At 38.0% G+C, this 23,356-nt stretch overlaps 1 protein-coding gene across 1 annotated transcript; it reads right to left on the bottom strand.

Annotated features, from left to right (window-relative positions):
* Positions 1–1,785: 1,785 nt before the first annotated feature.
* ddx47 (DEAD (Asp-Glu-Ala-Asp) box polypeptide 47) lies at positions 1,786–15,921 on the bottom strand. Its single transcript, XM_036567045.1, has 12 exons — positions 15,770–15,921; positions 15,258–15,351; positions 14,406–14,594; positions 11,044–11,115; positions 10,618–10,736; positions 10,308–10,379; positions 4,883–4,999; positions 4,635–4,781; positions 4,141–4,278; positions 3,304–3,374; positions 2,735–2,864; positions 1,786–2,026 (listed from the first exon to the last, which is right to left on the bottom strand). Exons 1-12 carry the CDS (start codon positions 15,881–15,883, stop codon positions 1,877–1,879), a joined length of 1,413 nt encoding a protein of 470 aa, XP_036422938.1. The 5' UTR covers positions 15,884–15,921; the 3' UTR covers positions 1,786–1,876.
* Between the last annotated feature and the right edge of the window lie 7,435 nt (positions 15,922–23,356).

The following is a 23,356-nucleotide window of genomic DNA, read 5'->3' as shown; positions in this document are numbered from 1 at the left end:
CTTGGATTCAGTTTTGAAAAATGATGCAAAAAAAGTTTGAGTTACCAGGGCCAAGTGGCACCCCAATTATTAACCTCCTATTCTCCAGGGTATATTATGGTTTGTCCATCTGAATTTACATGACCAAATTGTAAGGCAAATTATTCAGTAACTGCATGAAATAAATGTAATTTTTTATTTTATTTATTTTTTTGTAAAAACTCCCCTCAAATTAACAGAACATGTGTTTTATGATCATACACATATTGCTATATGCTTACAATTTACTGCTGAAAGCCAAAAATCTTAGATGCTTTGTATTATTTTATAAAAATAATTTTTACAGAGTATATCATTAAAGAGACACCATCTGTTTATAGTTTATAGCCCAGATTTGTGGAAAAATAGGTCAACTTTCAGTAGACCAAAAAAAATGAGTTCAGCTTCTTCTATTATAAGGGTTTAAAATTACATTACCCATCTATTTGACTGGAAAGAAGATAGTTACAGTTCTCATATGACACCCACTTTTTGAATGTAGCTTATGAAATACGAAAGTTATGAAGAATATGACGAAGTGCGTTTTGGAACCACCGGTGGTCTCAAGGAATTTAAGAGGTTAAATCTCCAATTTATCATAAGACATTATAGTAATCTTTAGCAGATAAAGTATCCTAGATAAAGTTGCAAACAAAACCAGCACGATCCTTCAGATGATCAAGGTAGCGTGTCAGGCATTACACCTTTCCACTATTTCTTACTCTAATAATTCTGACATCTGCCGTTCTTACTGCAGTACTGTGTAACAAGTAAAAGGTAAACTGAAATTGGGCAACCTTGCCTGTCTTGTCTCTTTGCAAACGAAACCTACCTCCATGTGCAGTGTTCTGATCCCATTACAATAAACAAAAAAATAAAGGGTGCAAATCTAAAAATATAAAAACATCACTTGACGTAAGATCAGTGTAAAGTCAGGCACCAGTCTTTTGTTGTTAAAGATGCCCGTTTCTAAATTCATACTTTCATTAGCTGAATCTATGACTCTTTTATATCTTTTGGCAAATGCAATATCAAACAGTTTATACACAGTCAAGCAAACTAATAGGTCTCCAGTTGTCAATAGCTGTTTCTGTCAAATTTCTGAGCAAACTGCAAACAATAAAATTGTGTAAAAAAAATTGTGATAAAATGATAAATCTGGTGCCATGCTGCTTAGGTCTGTCTCTAATTACATGTATGTCACAACTTGTGTACCTCTGGCCTCAAAGACACCCCCATATATGAGGTAATTTATTTTATTTAATCATTTCCCCTCAGTGGAACTAGTGAATCAAAGAAATTGTCACCATTCATAAAATACTGTAGAAAAAGAGCACTCTTATTTGACTCTTATGCTTTAAAGTCAATGACTTATAAAGATGTGATGCCATAAACTTTGAAAGTTTTTTCAATCCAGCCACTGTGTCTCACTCAGGAAGGCTCACTGTTGTCATAGTGAGCACAGCAGGCAATTGCCTAAAAACAGTTGTTTCCTGTTGGACTACCTAAAAACCAGGGCATGAGGGTGTGTGCACAAAGATGTCTGGAGAGTTACTAAGAATCCTTGTAATTGTGGAAAGCTTCTTGTACAATAAATATCAGATGCTCTGTGTACCTCTGTGGCTAACCCCTAGGTAAGACTGACAATGACACAGAAAATCTCTCACTGTGATAGAATCCATAGAGATCAGACAAATAGATGTTCATTTCCATTTCCATTTCCTGGAACGGTCACACTTCTCCAAATTACCACAGTAGAGGCAGCAAGGTGGGTAAAGGCAACATTTATTCCACATGACACAGACACAGAAAATGATCACTAAAGTTTTATGTACAAAGCACTCTAATAAAGGTAGCTCTAGCGCCCTCTCCTAAACCCACCGCCTTTCCCTCCTCTGAACCTTCCTCCTTTCACTTTCTTCCTCACGCCGCTGGACTGTTCGGCATCATCACCATCTTCATCTCCTCCTCTTGGCCTTTTCCTCTTCTCCCCCTGCTCCTTCATTTCCTGCAGAAAGAGAAGATACCATCAATCACCAAAAAGTGCCTGAAAATGTAACCCAGATAGAACAATCCCTAAATACACAATAACAAAAAAAAACAAAAAAACCTGAAAGTGACCAGCAACCACACTAAACTGGGGGCAAACTGCAACTTGCAAATCCCCAGAGTAGAAGCTATGTCTGGGAGATAAAACAATAAGGATAATTCTAAGTCAAACACTGCAGGTGCACACTGAGCTATTTTTGATTAACCTCTGCTGTTCTGTTCCATAATCTGGAATTAGAAGCAAATGCTTTCAACAATTGTTCCTAGTTGCTTACTACAGTAAGTGGCAACAGGCACCTTTTGATTGAGCAAATTATATTTACTTTTTGCAACTGAGCAAATTATGTTCACTTTTTAGTGTATTAATGTTTGTCTGCATTTGTTGTAATGTTAAATGGTGTTTAACAGCACACACAGTTATTGTCCAGATAAATGGTTTCAAACAATTTGCTTATGTGCCAAGGTGTTTAACAGCACACACAGTTATTGTCCAGATAAATGGTTTCAAACAATTTGCTTATGTGCCAAGACTTTTGCAAAGCACTGTACATCACAGTAATTTTTTTAGCCACATCATCCAGCCCAACTAAAACTTCTCTCAAAGCTCACAAACATGAAGTGTAATAATGTAAAATGTGAAAGTGTGAAACCTGAAAAGCACACATACAATACGAGCAAATCTTTGAGCTTCGCTCACTCGCTCCACCAGCATCATCACTTCCTCTTCCTGGATTGGGAAGGCAGGAAGTTTCTTCCCAATTAGAGCCTCAATACGCTGGAAAAGCTCTACATCATACCTATGCAAGGCATAAAGTGCAGTCAGTATAAGTGCTGTTCAATGCTTAAACCATAAAATGCTATCATGTTCTGTTTCATAAATAAGCTCTATGTTAAGGAGACAATTACACTAAGACTTGCAGTACTTACACTTATTCACGATTCTCTGTACAACAAAGAATGTATTGTTTTGTTTTTTCTGTGAGTATTTTGCCACTGTTCTATAACCAGTCTGTGCGCATTCATGCTATTATTAAAAAAAAATAAATAAATAAAAATTTGGGCAGATCCTGAAAAATCAGTTGGCTCTCACCAAATCAGCCTTAAAAATGGGCTAAAATCATTTGAAGAAGATGCAAAGGTGACAGATTTAAACAGAAAGATGTTGGATATGAACAGGAAGTGATACATAACTTATAAAGGTGACAGAATCTGCAGAGTAAGTGAAGTGTGACTGACTGTGTTACAAAGGTGATTGATTTCCCTGACCGTCCAGCTCGTGCTGTTCTGCCCACACGATGGATGTAGTCCTGAGACAAACAAGAATATTACAATTAACCCATATATTTGTCATGTCCACATATAAATACACCACTATAACCAACACTGGTATTATTACAATAGACAATTATTAGGACCTTATTATAAGGACCTTATTCTGCTCAAAACATCATTGTATCCTGCGTCAGGAAGCAGACTGCACAGGCTCCGCTTTTTCCGCCATGGACTGGTGGTGCTGGGTGGAGAAGTGGGGTTTCAGGGGTTGGCCTAGACCCCTTAAATCCAGTGAAAGGAAATCTTAATGCTTCAGCATACCAAGACATTTTGGACATCTGTATGCTTCCAACCATGTGGGAACAGTTTGGGGAAGACCCTTTCCTGTCCCAACTCCTTATTACTGCCTATGCATTTAAAAATGGATGTTATAAATGTTCCTGTAGGTGCATCCCAATACTTTTGTCCACATAGTGTAATTATTAGTTCACTGGCATATGTGCCATCCTCTACATTGCAATCATTGAGGTTTGCTAAAATACCTTAAGAAGATGACCAGTACCTCTCAGCATCGTAGCTTGAGTAGTTTGCTTGTCATTTTACTTGCTGATTGTGGTGTTCCAGGCATTTGCTAAAGTTGCCAACGTTCACATAAGCTAAGCTGCTGAGTTTTTCTTCCCCATCTCTCTCCTCCAATAAGAAGTGCAATAAGTACAAGTTTCTAGTGTGTTTCTACTGTGTGTAACCTTACCTTTAAGAAAGAGACAGACAATGACAGACACAGTGTTCATGTAATCTTACCTTTGAGTGTGTAGGAATATCGAAGTTAATAACACAGTCCACATGAGGAATGTCCAGCCCACGGGATGCCACATCAGTGGCCAGCAGCACAGAGCGGGATTTCGACTTAAACTTATTTAAAGCTCCCAGACGTTTATTCTATACACACACACACACACACACACACACACACACACACACACACACACACACACACACAAACAATATGTGTTATATATTTAATGCTTACACCATATTACTGAACTAAACAAGTAGAACTGCATTACAGAGATGTACAGTTGGTTATCTTGCACACTCAAGTTCATGACTGTATTAGGAATGCAGTCACCAAATATTTTAATTTGTGGATGTTGTACAGAATACTGTCTTGAATACAAAAAAACTACACTTAAAAAGATTTTACTTTTAACCTGATAACACAGTTCAACAAATGAATTATGATAACCCAGAATAGTCACAGCGTTGTGTGTCTATGTGTGTTTATTTGGAGTTACCTGACTCATCTGCCCATGGAGCGGGACGGCAGTGATGCCCAGGTTTCTGAGCAACAGTGCCACCCGCTGGGCATTATTACATGTACTGCAGAAAACCATAAAGGAGTTTCCTGCCAGCTCATTCAGGATAGACACAAGATAACAGTCCTGCGAGAGACAGACAGCATATTATAACAGAGATACAAACCTGAAACAAAATGAACTTCAGTATGAAACTGTAACAAAGCTTTAGCAGGCATGTGTCTAACCTTGTATTTTGCTGGGATAAAAATGTAATACTGCTGTAGTTTGTCCACTGTGGCATATTTGGTGGAAACAGCACATTTCACTGGGTCTTTTAAAGCTGCTCTCTGCAACTTTTGAACCTAAACAACACACACGACAGACAAAGAGAAGCTCAAGGCTAGTCTGCATTATTGGTCTGTGTTTCCTCTACAATTGCAACTGCTAGGCCAAAGTCTGTGTTTGTAAGTGGTACTTGCTCAAATTTGTGCAAAATATCTATTTTCAAAGTGTCAATATTTCAATATTGTCTGCAATCTGAAATATTATTTCAGGGTGGTCTTGTTTTACTGAAATCTTTGTTGTACTTCTGAAAAGGGAATAACAAAAGAAAGGATATTAAAGAATGGTGTTTAGTTTATCAATGAGCAAAACATGCAAGAGCTCCCCTTGCTGGATGTTAACAGCCATTATAATCAAATGCGTATTTGTTTGGACTATCTTATATACCTGACAATCCAAAAAGTATGTAGTGTTTAAACAAAAAGGTTGTGCAATATAAAAACTCTTTAGATTTAAGAAACTATTAACACTATGAAATGTTTTCATTGACTTCTAAAATCAGTAACAGTTACACATCTTTAAAATAAATGTGTAAAGAATGTTTAAGTGCATTCACATCTATAACGCATTTTACTAATAACTTAATGATACTACAACAGCCCCAGGGTGGTAGCTGGCAACTAGTAGCTGCGAAAAGTCCACTTGGCCTGGGTGACTAAGCGATGCAATCAGATCTTCGATGATAAGTAAACCAATGGCAATGTGTAAAAGGTGAAAATCACTGTTTTAGAAAAAGAACTATCAGAGAATTACAGATGATTATTTAACATTAAACCACTTGTCAATATGTTGGGAATTTGGGGTTCACATTTCTTTAAGAAGCGGTCACGGCCTAACAGTCAGTTCTTTTCTGTTTGTGAGAGAGAGTAGAAAGACAGAGTAGAGAGAAGATTGTTGGGAAGCTGTCTGTTAGTTCTCTCTGCTACGCACTGTAATGCTAGCTTTACCACATGGCTTTTCCTCGTCTACTTATCTTACTTGCGTTAAGTTTAACTTGAGTGAATGGAACCAGAATTAAATGCAGACGTGCTTTAGAACAGGGGTTCTCAACCTTTTCCAAACCAAGGCCCACCTGCTTATAAGTACAAAGCATAGAGGCCCACAGGAAAACTAAAATTAACTTTTTAAATACAATTTTCTTGCTGACTGTCCAATTTGGTTTAATCACAGGACCCAAAATTTTCAATTATTTAAAAAAATATATATATTTACACAGATGTTTAAAAAAGGGGGAAAAGCAAAAAGAACAGAAACGTATGAGGTGGATGTGGACGGTGATTTGGAGCTGCAGTACATTGCGTTTTCACTGAAAATACTCCAATAACTTCGGTCTCGATTATTTCTCTTTAGTTTTGAGGGGTTTCGTGATTCATTTGAAATAGCCAACCCATAATCCACTCACAAGGCTTTTGGCATCAATCAACAATAATGATAAACTTTATATCTGCTTCTTTAGGATTGGTTTAACCACTCGTGTCGCTGATCCTTGGCCAAAAATGCGCTCCTATCCATGAACCAAAATTAAACACAGATCTTCACTATTATTTTATTTTACAGCAGCTCGTGCTGTAGAAACGAGAGCAAATGAGGGTCTGTCAAGAAAGATATTAAAAAAGGCAGATTATGCTAACGGTACAGTGCCGATGTGCTGCTAGATAAGAAGAAAAGACAGCTTTGTTGATGAGTTTCCTCATATCATCATAGACTGCGTTCCCACCAGTAGCAAACTGAATCAGGGTTCGGTTAAAGCAGACAGAGACCCGCATGCCCCACTGCATTGTCTCAAACTGATGACGTGCAATGTTTTTGTTTGTATGTATATTGGTTATAATTTGAAAATGATTGCTTATTCAATTCATAATGAGGGAAAATATTCTCAACGTGTTATTTTCCCTTGTGTTATTTTCTTAAGGTCTAAACCACGTTCATTGTAGAGTTTAAGCAAATGGCAGAAAGGTGAAACTGGTCACACTCTCACCTTGCCCCCTCACTCCTTTGTTTGTATTGAAATGACCCTTTGTCTCATGACCTTAAGCTGATAACAATCTTATCTCTACCCCCTACATCTCTATTCATATTCTCCTTCTACAACCCCTTCTTATCCCTCCTCAAACTCCTTTTCCTCCTCCTTCCTCCCCCTTAGTTCAATGTATATAAGGTCCTTCCAAATTATTCTTGTTGGACTGGACTGCTGACCAGACTGGACTAGACTGGACTGGTGACCAGACTAGACTGGTGACACACTGATGACCAAGCTGTGCCCATGCATGATTGTCTGCATGCACATGATTAAGACTAGACTCCTGATGCTGCTGATTGACTGTTGATTGACCATGCTGTACCCATACTCTATATGTGGAAATAAAATTCCAGTCAATGCTGAAGGTCCAGTCTCCTGACTCTTCCTGCTGAATTTCTAACAACTTGGTGCCGTGACCCGGTTGGCTTACTGAAACCTACTTGGTAGTAAAAACGCCAATTTCAAACTGAAGAGAAATTCTGGCTTTATAAGATAGAGGAGTCAGTAAAGGTTAGCCTCTCTGAAACAAGGGAAGTCACCGGTAAAGAAACCTAGCGTTTTTTTGTGGCTGTTATCCACTCTGTTCTAAGGGAAGGTTACTTATTGTCACTGGTAAAAAGATCCCTAGTGTTTTTTGTGGCTGTTACCCCTCTGTTCTGAGGGAATGTTACTCGTTATCACTGGTAAAAGCCTAGCGTTTCTTGTAACTTATCCTCTCAGGTAGTGAGGGAAGGCTGTTATCCTCTCAGGTAGCGAGGGAAGACTGGTATTTGGGAAGACCAGTGGTTTTGTAACTAATCCTCTCAGGTAGTGAGGGAAACCTTGTAGCGTGAAGGCTGGTAGTTTATATGGGTTATCCACTCAGGCAGTGAGGGAAGATTGGTTGTGTTTTTGCCTTAGCTTGTTATCTTGTTACCTCACCATGAGTACTACATGCCAAAAACTACAGAATCTTGAGAAAGACTCTTGGAAACCTCTTAACTTCAGAAAAAGTACACTAGTTAAGGGAGGAACTGAAATGCCTGAATGGACTGAATTTGCATTTGAAAAGGTAATGGATGACATAATAGGGAAACACATTCATGAGCAAAAGAAAACTCAGTACTTTTTATTCAAAAGTTTTCTGCTGATAGAGAATGGACTTTTCGGGAATGTAAAAAGCTTTGGGTTAAGGTATTAACCATGATTCAGTTAAGGAATGTCTTTTTGTAATAAAGCAGTACTGGAAGTATAAGCTTAGATACATGGAGGGTAAGCTAGAGGAAACTGAGGGAATGATCCTAGAGCTAACCAGCGAATGTAAAAAGCATAAAATAGCTGCCATGAATGCCCAGAAAACATGTAAAAAAAACCTAAGCAATCACTGACCAAGGTTGAACAGCAACAGGCCAAATGTAAATCTAAGTCAAAGCGTCAGTGCCAATCTCTACCTGTAGGCCCTCCCCCAGGTCAGCCATGCTACACAGAGGATGAAGATCCTCCACTGTTGGCTAGGCTGTATCCAAAATTGGATGCAATCCTCTCTGATGGGTCAGAAACCTCCTCCTCTGATGAGGATTCTGAACCTACTAGTGATGAGGCAGTTCAGATGAGACCAATCACTATTAGATCTTCTGACGTCCTTAATAAGGGAGGTGAAGTTAAGGAAACCAGAGTAGAAGTTGATCATGTTCCTTTACATGCAGCCACCTTGGACAAGCTGTCCAAGGAATTTAAACCTCCTAGGGAAATGGAGCTTGACTTTATTGATCTCATGCAAAAGAAAGGGACCCTCTACTTATTGCACCCCAATGATGCTGTTGCCATAGCAAGCCAAGTACTTAACATAACTGATAGTAGGCAGCTTGCTCATAAGGTACTGGATGCGTTGGGTGACAAAGGCTGGGACATTGACATCGAAAGGGGTTGGAAAGCTTTCCATGACTGGATCAGCTGTAAATGTCGCAAAACTACTGATTGGGGGCAAATAACCGAATATATGTATTTGTAAAATAAAAAGCCTGGAGATGAGACAGGGTGTGTGGAGTCAATACTTAGAAAATACAATTTGAATAGATTATAGTGCAAATATGTTCCCTGACTAAAAGATACTGAGATGTACCCTTGAGGATGCCACCCTAGTGATCAGAGGTACTGCCCCAGTGACAGTTTCACACCCTTTTTCTGAGAATGATGGGGAAATACTAGGTCTGCTACTCCACCCAAGCCATATTTTATCAGGTTTTGGGCTGGGTTTGATTTGGGCTGATTTTTGTCTATGTTCTAATTAAATTTTTTGGTACATTTTTTATTTAAAGAACTGTGCTTACATACATTTTATGCACTCACACATTTTCTCTCTCTTACATGCTCTCTAGTAATGTTACAGTCTACAGATGCACTCAGAATGGCTCAGGAGGAGTAGGTGAACGTGCCCCTAAATCTGTTCTTTGTTTAGTTTATTTTTTGTAGCAGAAGTCTATAAAAAGGGGTGCTTGTCGTGGTAATCTGCCACACAGGAGAGATTAGTTCTAACACAACAGTTCCAACACAACACACACTCTTAATATTCAGATGTTCCTGAAGGCCTTCAACCAAATCAGGTGTTTTAGAATAGGGCTGTAACTAAACGATCTATAGTGGATCACCAGAAGCAGGGTTAAGCACTTCTGTCTTAAGAGAATACACTCTCAGATAAAAAGGTACTAAACTGTTAAGGGTCCCAAGGGTACAACTTCAGTACCTTTAGTTAGGGAACATAAGTGTACCACAATCAACTGCAATTATATTTTTTAAGTTGTATTGACTCCACGCACTGGGTCTTTAAAAGCCTTTTAATTTTATTGTTGAAATATTATATATTATATATCTATTATATGGTATGATAAAGGTATCATATAAGCACCTGTAGAGGTAAACCTGCTCAGCAAATCTCCCTTCAAATACGACAGGGCGTGGGCCAGAGGTGCCGTGACTGCATAATTTCTGATGTGTGCACCCACACCAGTGCGTCAAGTATAAACCTAGCTTTTCTCACAGTGAAGAAGCTAGTCACAGCAGCGGTGTGATGAGATGACAAACAGCATGGGGGGAAAGTCCAGGAAATTCCATGATTTTTCCAACAATTATTAGGCCTGGAAAACCCAATTTCTATATTCCATAACTTCTGCAGGCTTTTCAAATGTGTACAAACCCTGAGAATTCCACTGTGTTGTGGAGTCCAGCGGAATTCTACTGTGACATATTGGCTTAATTTCCAAAAAATAACATTCCAGTTACAAATGAGGCAGAGTGAATATATAAATGTTTGCGTTTGGGAAGACTCATACCTTTTTAGTCATTGTGGCAGAAAAAAGGAATGTGCGTCGGTCTCTGGGAATAACCTTCAAAATCTTATCCACCTGACAGAGAGACATTAAGTTCAAAATTCAGTGTTATTGGAGGCTTCTGTGTGTTTCTCAGACACAAACACTACCACAGTGCACAGAAACAGAACAGCAAACATTTCAATTTGGAAACTTCCAGATTTATACAGACAAACAGGTTACAATAAAACAACTTTTAGATGCATCATTTATTTATTCATAATGTTGACTGCAGCAAGAAAAGCATATTGTCCGAGATTGACATTGATTTTACCTCTGACTCAAAGTCCATGTTGAGGATTCTGTCAGCTTCATCCATGACCAAGAACTTCAGTGCTCTCAGATTAAATCCTTTGGTGTTCTCCAGGTGATCTACCAACCTACCAGGCGTTGCTGAGAGGGAGGGAGGGAGGGAGGGAGAGAGAGAGAGAGAGAGAGAGAGAGGGAGGGAGGGAGGGAGAGAGAGAGAGAGAGAGAGAGAGGGAGGGAGGGAGGGAGAGAGGGAGAGAGAGAGAGAGAGAGAGAGGGAGGGAGGGAGGGAGAGAGAGAGAGAGAGAGAGAGAGGGAGGGAGGGAGGGAGAGAGAGAGAGAGAGAGAGAGAGAGAGAGAGAGAGAGAGATCTGACATTCTGTGCTTTTCTACTAAAATTAAGTAATCGCATTACATCCAGAGAGAGATCTGACTGCTCACATATACTCACCAATCACTATGTGAGGTTTTTTTGCCAGCACGAGTGCCTGTGACATCATGTCAATTCCACCTACAATGACAGCTGAAAGAAGATACACACAAAGTCAGAATTCCCACTTCATACATTTCCATTTAAAAACAGGTTTGACAACTAAGCAGCACAACTGACTGCATACCATGTTATAAAATACTCTAACAGATCAAACAAAATTTCTACTGAATTAAAACCCATCCAGTAAAGCCTTGTGCACGTAACATAACTTTTAAAGTCTTTTTAAAGAGATTTGAGGACGTAAAGATATTGCCAATAGGGTAGATTTAGAGTTTCTGACGTAAATGCACTTGACTGTGGTTGTGCTAACTCAATTTATTAATAATTTTCACTACATAGGTGAGTGTCTTCTCTTAAATTCTTTATTTGCTGTATTTACTTTTTCTCTCCCAACTGTTGACTCCAACCCCTAAAATCTGTACGCTAAAGTCATCCAGCATAGACTAGGCCAAACTGAGAATCAGGCTAAAAGTTGTTTAGTGCAGGGATCTTCAACTCCAGTCCTTGAGAAGCAGTGACCAGCAGTTTAGTGATTTCCTTGCTCAAATAAACCAGATTCAACTCATTTGTTACCTGCTAAGTTTAAGAGGTGTTTCTTGAGTAGGTAATGTGTATGAATAAGTTATGATGAAATGACAGACTGTGAAATTATGAGCACAGTCTATGTGTATGAACCTAACAGATCCCAACTATTCACATCATTCACACACATTATTAGGGTCCAAGCACGCCGTGCGTAGGACCCTATTGCTTTTGCTAGGATTTTTAGGGTCCAAGCACGCAGTGCGTAGGACCCTATTGCTTTTGCTCGGATTTTTCTTCTTCTCCTGAAAAGCATGTTGTGGAGAACAGACCATAAGGCCTAGAGACACCAAACTTGGTGGGTCGATGTAGTTTGTGTGCATCTCGCCAGGCAACAAAAATGACCCCGATTGGCCAAAGGGGGGCACTATAGAGCATCAAAACACGTTTTGCCTTATAACTTCTACGTCATGATGTGTGGAGACAAAATTCTTTTTTTGCCTGATTCCTTGGGTCAAGCCAAACAACTTTGCAATTTGGACCATTCAGCTCCGCCCACTTAGATTTTTTGCTAATTTGCATAATATGCAAAACTTACTTTTGCGAACTAGTTCTAGGGTTTTCACTCAATCCTCATGTGTCTGGTATCAAAAAATTCAGAAGAGTCTGAACCTCAATAATTATCAAAAAAATGTTGACTTTTATAAACAATATGGCTGCCATATGCTAATGAACCCTTCCGAAATAGCTCATAATTCATTTAAAACTCTATAAGTGGAGAATGCTTCTGCCTTAAACATTGAAACTTGACATGCACATTTAGGACAAGATTCTGGGGTAGCATATCAATTTTGGTGGGCATACGTCATTAGGGGGCGGGGCAATTGCCAATTAACTGTTTCTCAGCATCCGTGCATCCGATTGAGCTGAAACTTGGCATGTAGCATCTACTAGACAGACTATACGTGAATCTTGAAGGATAATTTGATTCATTGAAATTTATGGCCGCCATCAGCCAATCAGCATTCAGCAGGCTTTTGACAGGCTTAACATTGACCAATCATGACGAAACTTGAATGGTGTCTACATGTAGCCCCTTTCTAACAACCAGTGAAGTTTCAACAGATTTGGCCACTGGGGGGGCGCTATTCATAGAAAATCATATATTATTACATGATATGAACATATTATTACTATTTTTGACCCATGCTCTGTATGAATCTTATGTAGTACAGTATGCCAAACAATTTTACCATTGCATGTTTATTATAAAAATGCATAGTTTTTTTGTAAACCATGTTTGAAAACCATGCTTTTCGAACTAGTCTCTGAGTTTTGATCCAAACGTCTCGAATTTGGTCTAGAAATACTCTGTGGCATGTCTAGGTAAATAATTATCAAAAAAATATTGACTTTTTCACTCGACCTGGTGTTGCTCCATCAATACATCACTGCGGCCATGGCATAGCCAGCTTGATTTGCTATAACTCATCAGTCTTTGGTTGTATCATCTCAAAACTTTGAGCACTTACAAAAATTGAGACTCAGACAAGGTGTGCAAAATTTGGTCCAGATATGACCTTTAGAGGGTGCCTTAGCTGTCAAAAACCTCAAAAATCATTAAAGATGCTATTACAGTGTTATTACAAAGTCTACAGATAAACACATGGTGCCATTTGATTCAGTTCACTGACCTGAATAACTTTGTAATTACATGTTATGTCAAATATTTCACTTCTTGTGTAGTATTTTGAACTATTCCTTCAACAATTACAGCTTATTATACTAAGGTCAAAAGGTCAATCTGAACATAACTCAGTGAACAGCTTTGATCAAGTTCCCTGATCAATTATCATAACATGTGGAGACCTTTTGACCAATTCTAAACCACTTTCAGTGAGCTCCTCTGTGCCAAAAGGGCCCCTTATGAGTGCACTGGGTCTAATTATGGCCCGATTATCAAAGCCTTAAACATGGAGAAACAAAACCCCTTGCAAACACAACTATGACAGATATTTTATCATTACTCATGTATTTTTGACATCTTTGTTGATAATCTTTTGCATGTTCTACAAACCTTTGTAGATCTGTCCATAGAAATGTAAACATATGTTGAAAGTTAAATGGTTCATGACAAGCGTAGGCCTTTTGATAAACTCAGACTTCATTTCAGCCTCTATGCCTCGAAGGCCCAAACTGCATGAGGCCTGATTAGGCCTATTTGGCTCAAAGTGCATGAGAGCTTCTTGTGCTTATGCGTGCTTGGACCCGCTCATTGCCGCTTGCGGCTATATTTTCTCTAATATTTGCTGGGCTCCGGTACGGCTAAAATTTCACATTCAACTTTTTTTTCCTGATGCGCTGAAGTAATCTTTGGTCACATCTGGTGTTTCTACAGCCGCAGTCAGAAAATTCTTGGGCTATGTTTGGGTTCAGACCAAAGATTTTTCAAGCTGGATACAGCACACAACCGCAAAAACTTCAATCTAAGGAGGCAATAATGGCCCACACACACTACAGATCATGTCTAGAACAATACTGACAGCATCCAAAACAATACAGACTACATACAGAATAAAGGACAATATGCAAATGCAGAACAAATGCTGATGTTAACCTTCTATTTAAGAAACACCTCTTAAACTTGGCAGTTAACCAATGAGTTCAATCAGGCTTGTTTGAGCAAGGAAATCACCAAACTGCTGGTCACTGGTTCTCCAGGACTGGAGTTGAAGATGTTAACTGAGTGAGTGCAAATGTCTGTCAAAGCAGCATGAGAAAAGAAGCTATGTGTGTACCTGTTTTGACTCCGATGCTGGAACCCAAAGCCTCAAACTGCTCTCCTATCTGGAAGGCAAGCTCACGTGTGGGCGTAAGAACAAGTGTGTGGAGACGCTGCGTGTGGGACAGCAGGGACTGCAGGACTGGCAATGCAAATGCTCCTGTCTTACCTGAACCTGTCTCAGCCAATCCAATCACATCATGTCCTGAGGGAGAGTGCAGCAGTGAGAGAGAGAGAGAGAAAAAAAAAAACAAAAAAAACACAAATTAAAGATGAAATAAAATATGAGCAACAAAGACTACATTACATTATAGGTCTCACTGCTTAATTTAAATTTTTGCTCAGATCAGATCTTACTGCCTTGATAATTCACATTTGTATGTGTAAATAACTCATATCTGTCTTTACTGTGAATCAACCTGTGACCTGAAATGGCCCACATGCACACATCCTGCATGCACACAACGGTGTCACCTGAATTATCCAACAAATACAAATAATCAACAAGCAAGCAGCACAAGCCTTCATAAGATATACAACTTCATGTTAGCGACTTCTTCCATGCTGCTAATGTGGGATGATGACAGTAAAACATGCATGTGCAGTAGACACAAATATTTGGCAATAAGAGTTACATTATATCTGATCTAGGATCACATAGGAAAGTGGCTCAGATCTAACAGAACAAGATTAGATTTGTGTGTCCACACAGTTCTGAATACGTCGGACTTGCATCACATTAAGGAAAAATGGATTTGAGCCGCTTTCGACCTGACACAAATTCCGCTAATCTGCCGTACTAGAGAATAAAAGTGCCGGAAACACTTCCTGTTTTCATTTATTTAGGACCTACAGCAGCAGCACTCACCTTCCAGAGCCACAGGAATGGCCTCTACCTGGATTTTAGTCGGCCGCTTCCAGCCCAGTTGGTCACACGCTTCACACAGCACTTCTGTAACTCCCTACAACACACACTGTTCGTTACAATAACGCCTAATGATGACAGCATCTTAGCCTACACAAACGTTCTCCGCAAGAGAAGAGACATAACAGGGAGTTTACTGAATGTTACAAAAATACAGTAAAACATTCCAATATACATGAAACCTGTTGATCTGTTGTTACTTTAACACGGAGACATGAGGGACCCGACAGAGACACAGACAGACAGATATCACAATGTGAAACATATAGCTAGCAAACACCCTGGAATCAAATGACATTACTAAAACTTACTAACATACTCATATGAATAAGCTTATATAAATAAAATAATAAACTCAGCTCAGCAGAAAGTGAAACATTCAAAGACCAGCTATGTACTTAAGTTTTATAAACAACAGTAGCTTTTCTATATTTTTTATCTTTAAATCTTTTTACCAACTCTTTGAAGCTGTGCGTGTTTTCTGCTGTTTCCTCTTCATTGCTGTTTTCTGCTTTTTCTTCATTTATAGCATTTATTTCTGCCTCGTTTATCTCGTGCTCCTCCGCCATGTTTTCTACAGCGTGTTCTGAGTCCAACAGCGCAGCCCCGGAAATCGACGCAATGGCTTCTGGGAAATGGAGTTCACAAAATGTGACGCCCCGTGCACATAAGCAATTCACAATCACAGTACTGATGTGACTGTAATGAACAGGTCTGTACGATTTTATACTGTACTTCATTTGGCTTCTCAAAGCCACCTTGCTGTTCTTCATAATTTTTGTGGTATTACTATTGCAGCATTCTGCTACTGGCTCTATGGAGTTAATTTTGTGCCAAAAGTTGATAAAAAATAAAAATATTAAATTCCACAAGCAAAATTATGGGTATCAAAATGTCAAAAATATCAAAACTTCATTTTTCAAAAATATTACTACTCATTTTCTTTCACACTGTTGTCAAATGTATTACTCACTTTACCAGCTTTTGCTTCTCAAATCTTTCTTTTGTCTCTGACTTTTGTCATTTTTAACAGGGGGTAGGTCTTAGAAGAGGACGTTCACCTGCACTCTCTATTGGTCAAATGATTTTAAATGACAGGTCTTCTGAACACATAAACACCCAGCATGAACCGGCCCAAGAGGGCAGAACTTGTCATATTGGGTATTGGCGTTGTACTGGCATATCGGACATTATGATCAATGTTTGTCATATTCGTTTTAAATTATTAATGAAACACATGTTTATAGGTCCTGTGTCGACATGTCTTAAGGGATATAACTTATTTTGAGCACTGAAGAACACAAACTGAGTTATGAATGAACAAAGCTGTACCACCTTTCAACTAGCTAGCCTAGCAGTGTCCTCTAGGGCTAACTAGGCGAGCCATCCTGGTAATAAAACTTTTAGCAGTGTCCTCTAGGGCTAATAAAATTTTTAGCAATAAAACTAATAATTTTTAGCAATAAAACTCTAGGGCTAACTAGGCGAGCCATCCTGGTAATAAAACTTTTAGCAGTGTCCTCTAGGGCTAACTAGGCGAGCCATCCTGGTAATAAAACTTTTAGCCCACTGTATTAATGTGAAGACAACAACATTTTGTTAACTGGTGTGCTGAGACAGCTTTAAATTGCTGCAAAGTTCATCTTGTTAGCCCTTTAGTGAACACTGCTAGGCTTGTTAGCTAGCGTTAGAAAACTTCAAAGATGGTACAACTTCATTCAGCAAACTAAGTTTTCCTAATATACTTGAATTTTCCAAACTTGTATTTTACACAGCTTGACACAAGATCCTGAGCATGTGTTGCATTAAAAAATATGACAAACTTTGCTCACAATGTTGGACATCTGCGTAATCCTCTCCGGCAATTCCAGAGTCGTTACGAAGCGCTCCGCCATGTTCGAGGCAGATCATGGCTCTCAGAGTGGACGTGGCTATGTGTTTAGAAGACTTGTGTCTTCAGTTAACCAGTTAACCAATAAAGAGTGCAGGTGAACGCCGTCTGCTAAGACCCACTCCTTGCTAAAAAAGTGCCACAAGTCAGAAGCAAAACATTTCAAAGCAAAAGAGTGATTCCAGAAGCAAAAAATATATTAGCAATATAAGCAAATAGAAAAAAATGTAAGCAAAACCTGGCAAAATAAGTAAAAAATACATCAGACTGACAGAAAATGAGTAGGAATCTTTTTAAAATGAAGTTTCATTTAACTTTCATTATTTGTATTTGCAACATATTTTGAACATTCTAATAAATTTTGCTTGTAGATTTTATTATATCATTTGAAACTTTTGGCACAAAACACATACAACTTGCTCTTCCATGGGAGTGCGGGAGGTTCTTGAAAAGAGCTGCCTGCTATCCCAGCCATTGAGATCGCTGGGCGGCTGTTTTCTCTTGCTGCCTGTTTAATAAAATGGCATTACGTGCAATGTTTCCTGCATTCCTTTTTTTATTTACAACACAAAATATAAGATGTATCTCCCACAGTTTTCTAGTAGATCCTATACCTGATTAAGTTGCTTATACCAGTCCGACATATGGTGCTGCATCTGATTCCGAAGTGTTCACTGAACAGAAATCAATGCCGAGTGACACTGGAACTACGGAAAGCAAAAAGATTCAAAAACGATTATACAGCCATTTTAGTCACCCTACTGGCGCCGAACAGTACAAAAAGTATTTAGTACACAATTGTTTATTGTTTCCTCTGAAATAATGTGTCAATCTCAGCATTATGTGACATGCAAAATGGATAAATAAAGTAGCATGATAGCTTCTGATTACCGTCATTAAGTACAGCTATGTTCATAATAAATATTGCTTTACTGACTAACACAAACATATTATTACTGGTTCTGTTGTTGTTAAAACAGTTTTTAGGAGAAACATATTCCCCCAGATGAAATACCCCATACAGATACCTGGCAAATACAGCTAAGAGAAGCTCAATAGTGGACACAATAGGCTATAAGTGGATGAAATATGTAGTCATACTTCTCTATGATACACTGTAGGGGTGGCCAACATGACAATATTTCACCGCTATGGCCTTCTATGTGGATAAAATATGTATTCATATTAATGTATGATACACTGTAGTGGTAGGAAATGTGATATTTTATCGTTATTATGATAGTGTCTCAATACACTTTTCTAAAGCATATTATGGATATCACTAAAAAAAACACTAACTACACAAAAAACTAACTACATGCTTCATTACATAGTGCATAATTTATCATGTTTAATTGGATTTAGTGCACTGCTATTTGCAAGACATTGAATAAATTCAATGCAGTTTTATCATTATCATTATTGTAGTATTTTATATGTGGCACTACAGGTTCTGTCTGTTCCAACTTATTAAATCTCAGAAAAAATAAAAATTGTGATGCATATCATGTATCATGAAAATGTCTTGAGGTATCATGATATATTTTTGCCATATAGAGCACACTTAATACACTAGCATTTAGCTGTATTTGGGAGAAGAAACAGGCCACTATCTGCAGATCTTAAATTATGTGCCGGAACATAAACAGGCAGACACTCTGTGATGTAAGCAGGTGCTAGGTCATTTTGAGCTTTAAAAACTAATAGCAGAACTTTAAAATCTATCCTGAATGATACAGGTAGCCAGTGCAGTTCTTTTAAAACAGGAGTGATATGATCTCTCTGTTTTGTTTTTGTACAAGTTGTAAGGGACGTATAGTTTTCTTTGGAAGTCCAGTAAGAAGAGCATTACAGTAGTCAAGTCTGCTTGTAACAAATGCATGAACCAGTTTCTCTGCATCACTCTGAGAGAGAAAAGGCCGATCTTTAGCGATATTTCTCAAATGATAGAAAGCTACTTTAGTGACTGTGTTTACATGCGGGATAAAACAGAGCTCAGAGTCTAAGATCACATTCAGGTTTCGTACTTCAGGTTTGGTATATGAAGCTAAAGAACCAAGTTTCTCATAAATCATTTTTCTCTGAGTTTCTTTATCAACAATCAGTATTTTATTTAGTTAGGGCTGCATCTTCGGGGCTTAAGTCCTGAATATTCAGATGCTCCAGCCTAGAATTATTGCTACAATGCGCTTTTCTTAACCAGTGCTCTGACTTAAAATGTCACATTACGTCATGAAGTTACTGTGGAGTGAAGGTCTGGAGAGGGAGAGGCGAGATAGTAGAGTACTGTCATTGTAATTTGTTCCCTCACTGGTTCAAACGTCAAGCACTAGAAACCTTCACTCTGTAACATCACTGCAATGCAGTAATGCTAATTTTATTTATTTATTTTACGTGTCATGCAATACCAAGATTGAAAGGCACAACTGAGATTTTGTCAAATACATTATTTCTGAGTAAACAATCACAGCAAACAATTGTGCTAATAATTTCTTCTTGTACTGTTTAGGGTGAATACACACAGCCGTTTTTGAATCTTTTCATTTTTCATAGTTCCAGTGTTGCTTGGTGTAGATTTCAATGAATGTGCATGCCAAAGGACCTGATTTGCAATTTGAATTACAATAATAGCATTCATTCAAAGACAAAAAAAATGTTGGAAATGTTGGAAACGTAGGAAATGAATGGCGGAATGTTCCAAGAATTCTACCACATATTATGTCACAATGCAATCTCACATAGACACTCATTAAACAATGCACAAACATAAACACTAATGCACAGCAATAATAGCAAAACATAATGAATTTATGGTATCAGTGGATGTAAGGTACAAGTGTATTTAAGGTTTAATTGGATTTAAGATATTAGTGTATTTAAGGTACCAGTGTATTTAAGATTTCAGTGGTTTTAAAGGAACCAGTAAATATAAGCTACCAGGGATATAAGGTACCAGTGGGTATAAGGGGCCAGAGAATTTAAGGTACTAATAGCTTTAAGATACCAGTGGATATACCATATCAGAGGATTTAAGGTATCAGTGGATTTAAGGTACCAGTAGATTTAAGGTATTGGTGGATTTAAGATTTCGTACAGCGTTTGTTCAAAGACAAAATGTTTCCCATAGGAATTGAATGGAAGAAAGCTTAAAGAATTCACACAAATTCACACATATAAACTCTAATGCACAGCAATAAAAACAAAAAACTAGATATGCAATTCCTGAGGAAAATATCAGTGCTTGCAAATAAAAAAAACTGAAACATAAAATAATAAAAAAGCTAAAAATTAGAATGATGCTTAATACAGATACAGGTGGTTGCTAAGGTGTTGCAAGGCTGTTGAGCAGTGTCCAAAAACTTTTGGCCACATAGTGAATACTGACTGTGCTGTATGATCATGATATAAGAGCAGAGTCTAAAAACTATGGGCTACAGAGTGTATACGCACTGTGATGTATGGTCATGATATGTGTCCAAAAACATTTGGCTAGTGTGTTTAATGACTGTATTGTGTAATGTATGCTCGTGATACAAGAGCAGTGTCCAAAAACTTTTGGCTACAGACTGTGTATTGACTGTGTTGTGTGATCATTAAACAAGAGCAGTGTCCAAAAACCTTTGGCTACAGAGCGTTAACAGACTGGAGTCTGATTGTGATATATGGGGCAGTGTCCAAAAACATTTGGCTACATAGTGTGTACTGACTGGTATGTGGTGTGTGATCATGAAATAAGAGTAGTGTGCAAAGAACGTCTGGCTACAGATTGCATACTGAATGGTCAGTAACAATAATCTGATTGCTTACAAAGTCTCACTGAATATAGTTTATACAAGATAGAAAAGAGGAAGAGACGATAGATAGATAGACAGATAGATAGATAGACAGATACAGTTGAGAGGGACAAAAGAAAGAGAAACATTGACAGTGAAGAACCAGTTTAAACCTTGAAGATCCGGTTCAAGCCAGTTTACATCTGATGATGACGTAATAATGGCTCACTGTAAGTCTACGGGAAGATTTTTACTAGTTTTTCTTTATTACCTTAAGCAATACAAATATGGATTTAAGGTACCAGTAGATCTAAGGTATTGGTGGATTTAAGATTTCATACAGTGTTTGTTCAAAGACGAAATATTTCCCATAGGAATTTAATGGAAGGAAGTTTAAAGAATTCACACAAATTCACACAAATAAACTCTAATGCACAGTAATAACAACAAAAAACTAGATATGCATTTCCTGAAGGAAATATCAGTGCTTGCAAAGCAAAAAAACTGAAACATAGAATAATAAAAAAGCTAAAAATTAGAAAGATATTTAATACAGATACAAGATCCAGATACAAGATACTTAATACAGATTCAGAAGAAAGAAAAGTCTCAGCCATTTTCAAGATCTATGCAAAGAATTTTGAACAAAGGTTCTGTGTTAAGTGGTTCTTGAGTTATTGATCACTGAATAATATTAAAACAATAATAATAATGATAAATATAGCTGCAAGTGGCAATGAGCAGGTCCAAGAACGCATAAGCACAAGAAGCTCTCATGCACTTTGAGCCAAATAGGCCTAATAAGGCCTAATGCAGTTTGGGCCTTCTAGGCACAGAGGCTGAAAAGAAGTCTGAGTTTATCAACAGGCTTTCATTTGTCACGAACAATGAGTCTTTAAACATAATATATGTTTACATTTCAATTTACTGATCTACAAAGGTTTGCAAAACATGCAAGATTATCAACATAGATGTCAAAAATACATGAGTAATGGTAAAATATTATGTTAAAGCCTTTGATAAGTATGACATAATGAGACCCAATGCACTCATAAGGGCCCTTTTAGCAAAAAGGACCTCAGTGAAAGTGGGTCAGAATTGGCCCAAAGGTCTCCACTTGTTATGAAAATTGATCAGGGACCTCCACAAAAGATGTTCACAGAGTTTTATTCAGATTGACCTTTTGACCTTGGTCAAAATACCAGAGAAGGCGTTCAATTTATGACATAATATGTAATTACAAAGTTATTCAGATCAGTGAACTGAATCAAAGGACACCTCTTATTTACCTGTAGACTTTGCAGTATCATTGCAACAACATTTTTAAAGATTTTAGGTGTTTTTGAGTGCTAAAGCGCCTGCTATTGGCCAATCAGGATCAAATTTTGCAAGCCACATCAGAGTCTCAATTTATAGATATCTTTAAAATTTTGAGATGATGGGACCAATGACTGATGAGCTTTTCTTTTTTTTGCAATTTAAGCTAGCAATGCCATGGCCGCAATGATTAAGTGCTGGAGGGAGACCACAATGACCAAAAAATTGAAAATGTGCTGGATAATTATTTACTTAGAGAGGTTACAGAGTATTTCTAGACTAGTTTTGAGAAGTTAGCTTTAAATTCAACGGACTAGTTCGAAAAGTGCTAATTTCAAACAATTAACGATTGAAAAAAAACTGCACTTTTTTAATAGACTCATAATGAAAAAATTGTTTGGAATACTGTATTGCGTGAGGGAATCTAAGTTGCTTGACCAAAAATGAAAATCTGTACAAGATATACTTGATTTTCATTAATAGCGCCCCCCAGAGGCCAAATATTTTTCTAACTTCACAGGTTGTTAGAAGGTGGTGAGATAGAGATAGCTATCAAGTATCATGAGGACTGGCCAATGGTAAGCCTGTCAAATGTCTGCTGAAAGGTTACTGGCCGATGACAGCCATAAATTGAAATATTTCAATGTGTCCTTAAAGATTTCCTTGTAGTCTTTGTAATAGAAATTAAATTTGTAATAAAAATTAAAAATGTGCTGGATAATTATTGAGGTTCAGACTATGCTGAATTTTTTGACACCAGAAACATGAAGATAGGATGAAAACTGTAGGACTAGTTCACAAAAGTAGTTTTTGCATATTGTGCAAATTAGCTCAAACTCTAAGCAGGCGGAGCTAAATGGTCCAAATTACAAAGTTGTTTTGTTGGACCCAAAGAATCAGGAAAAAAATGTGTCTTGTCTGGCAAAAACATGAGGAAGGAGTTAAAGGGCCAAACGCATTGTGTTGCGCAATAGTGCCACCTTTAGGCCGATTGGCCTCATGTTGCGCGCCTGAGTAGCGGGAGGGACTACTACCTATTGACCAAGTTTCACATCTCTAGG

Source organism: Colossoma macropomum, unplaced genomic scaffold (assembly GCF_904425465.1).
Source record: "Colossoma macropomum unplaced genomic scaffold, Colossoma_macropomum, whole genome shotgun sequence".
Classification (NCBI taxonomy): Eukaryota; Metazoa; Chordata; class Actinopteri; order Characiformes; family Serrasalmidae; genus Colossoma; species Colossoma macropomum.
This window is presented reverse-complemented; position numbering and strand designations above follow the sequence as displayed.

Excerpts from the sequence above, each read along its gene's own strand:
- ddx47 (XM_036567045.1), bottom strand. The coding sequence starts at position 15,883 with ATGGCGGAGGAGCACGAGATAAACGAGGCAGAAATAAATGCTATAAAT. Across the intron at positions 11,116-14,405 it reads CAGCATCGGAGTCAAAACAG|CTGTCATTGTAGGTGGAATT; the intron begins GTACACACATAG and ends ATCTTCTTTCAG. Across the intron at positions 3,375-4,140 it reads ATATTCCTACACACTCAAAG|GACTACATCCATCGTGTGGG; the intron begins GTAAGATTACAT and ends TGTTTGTCTCAG.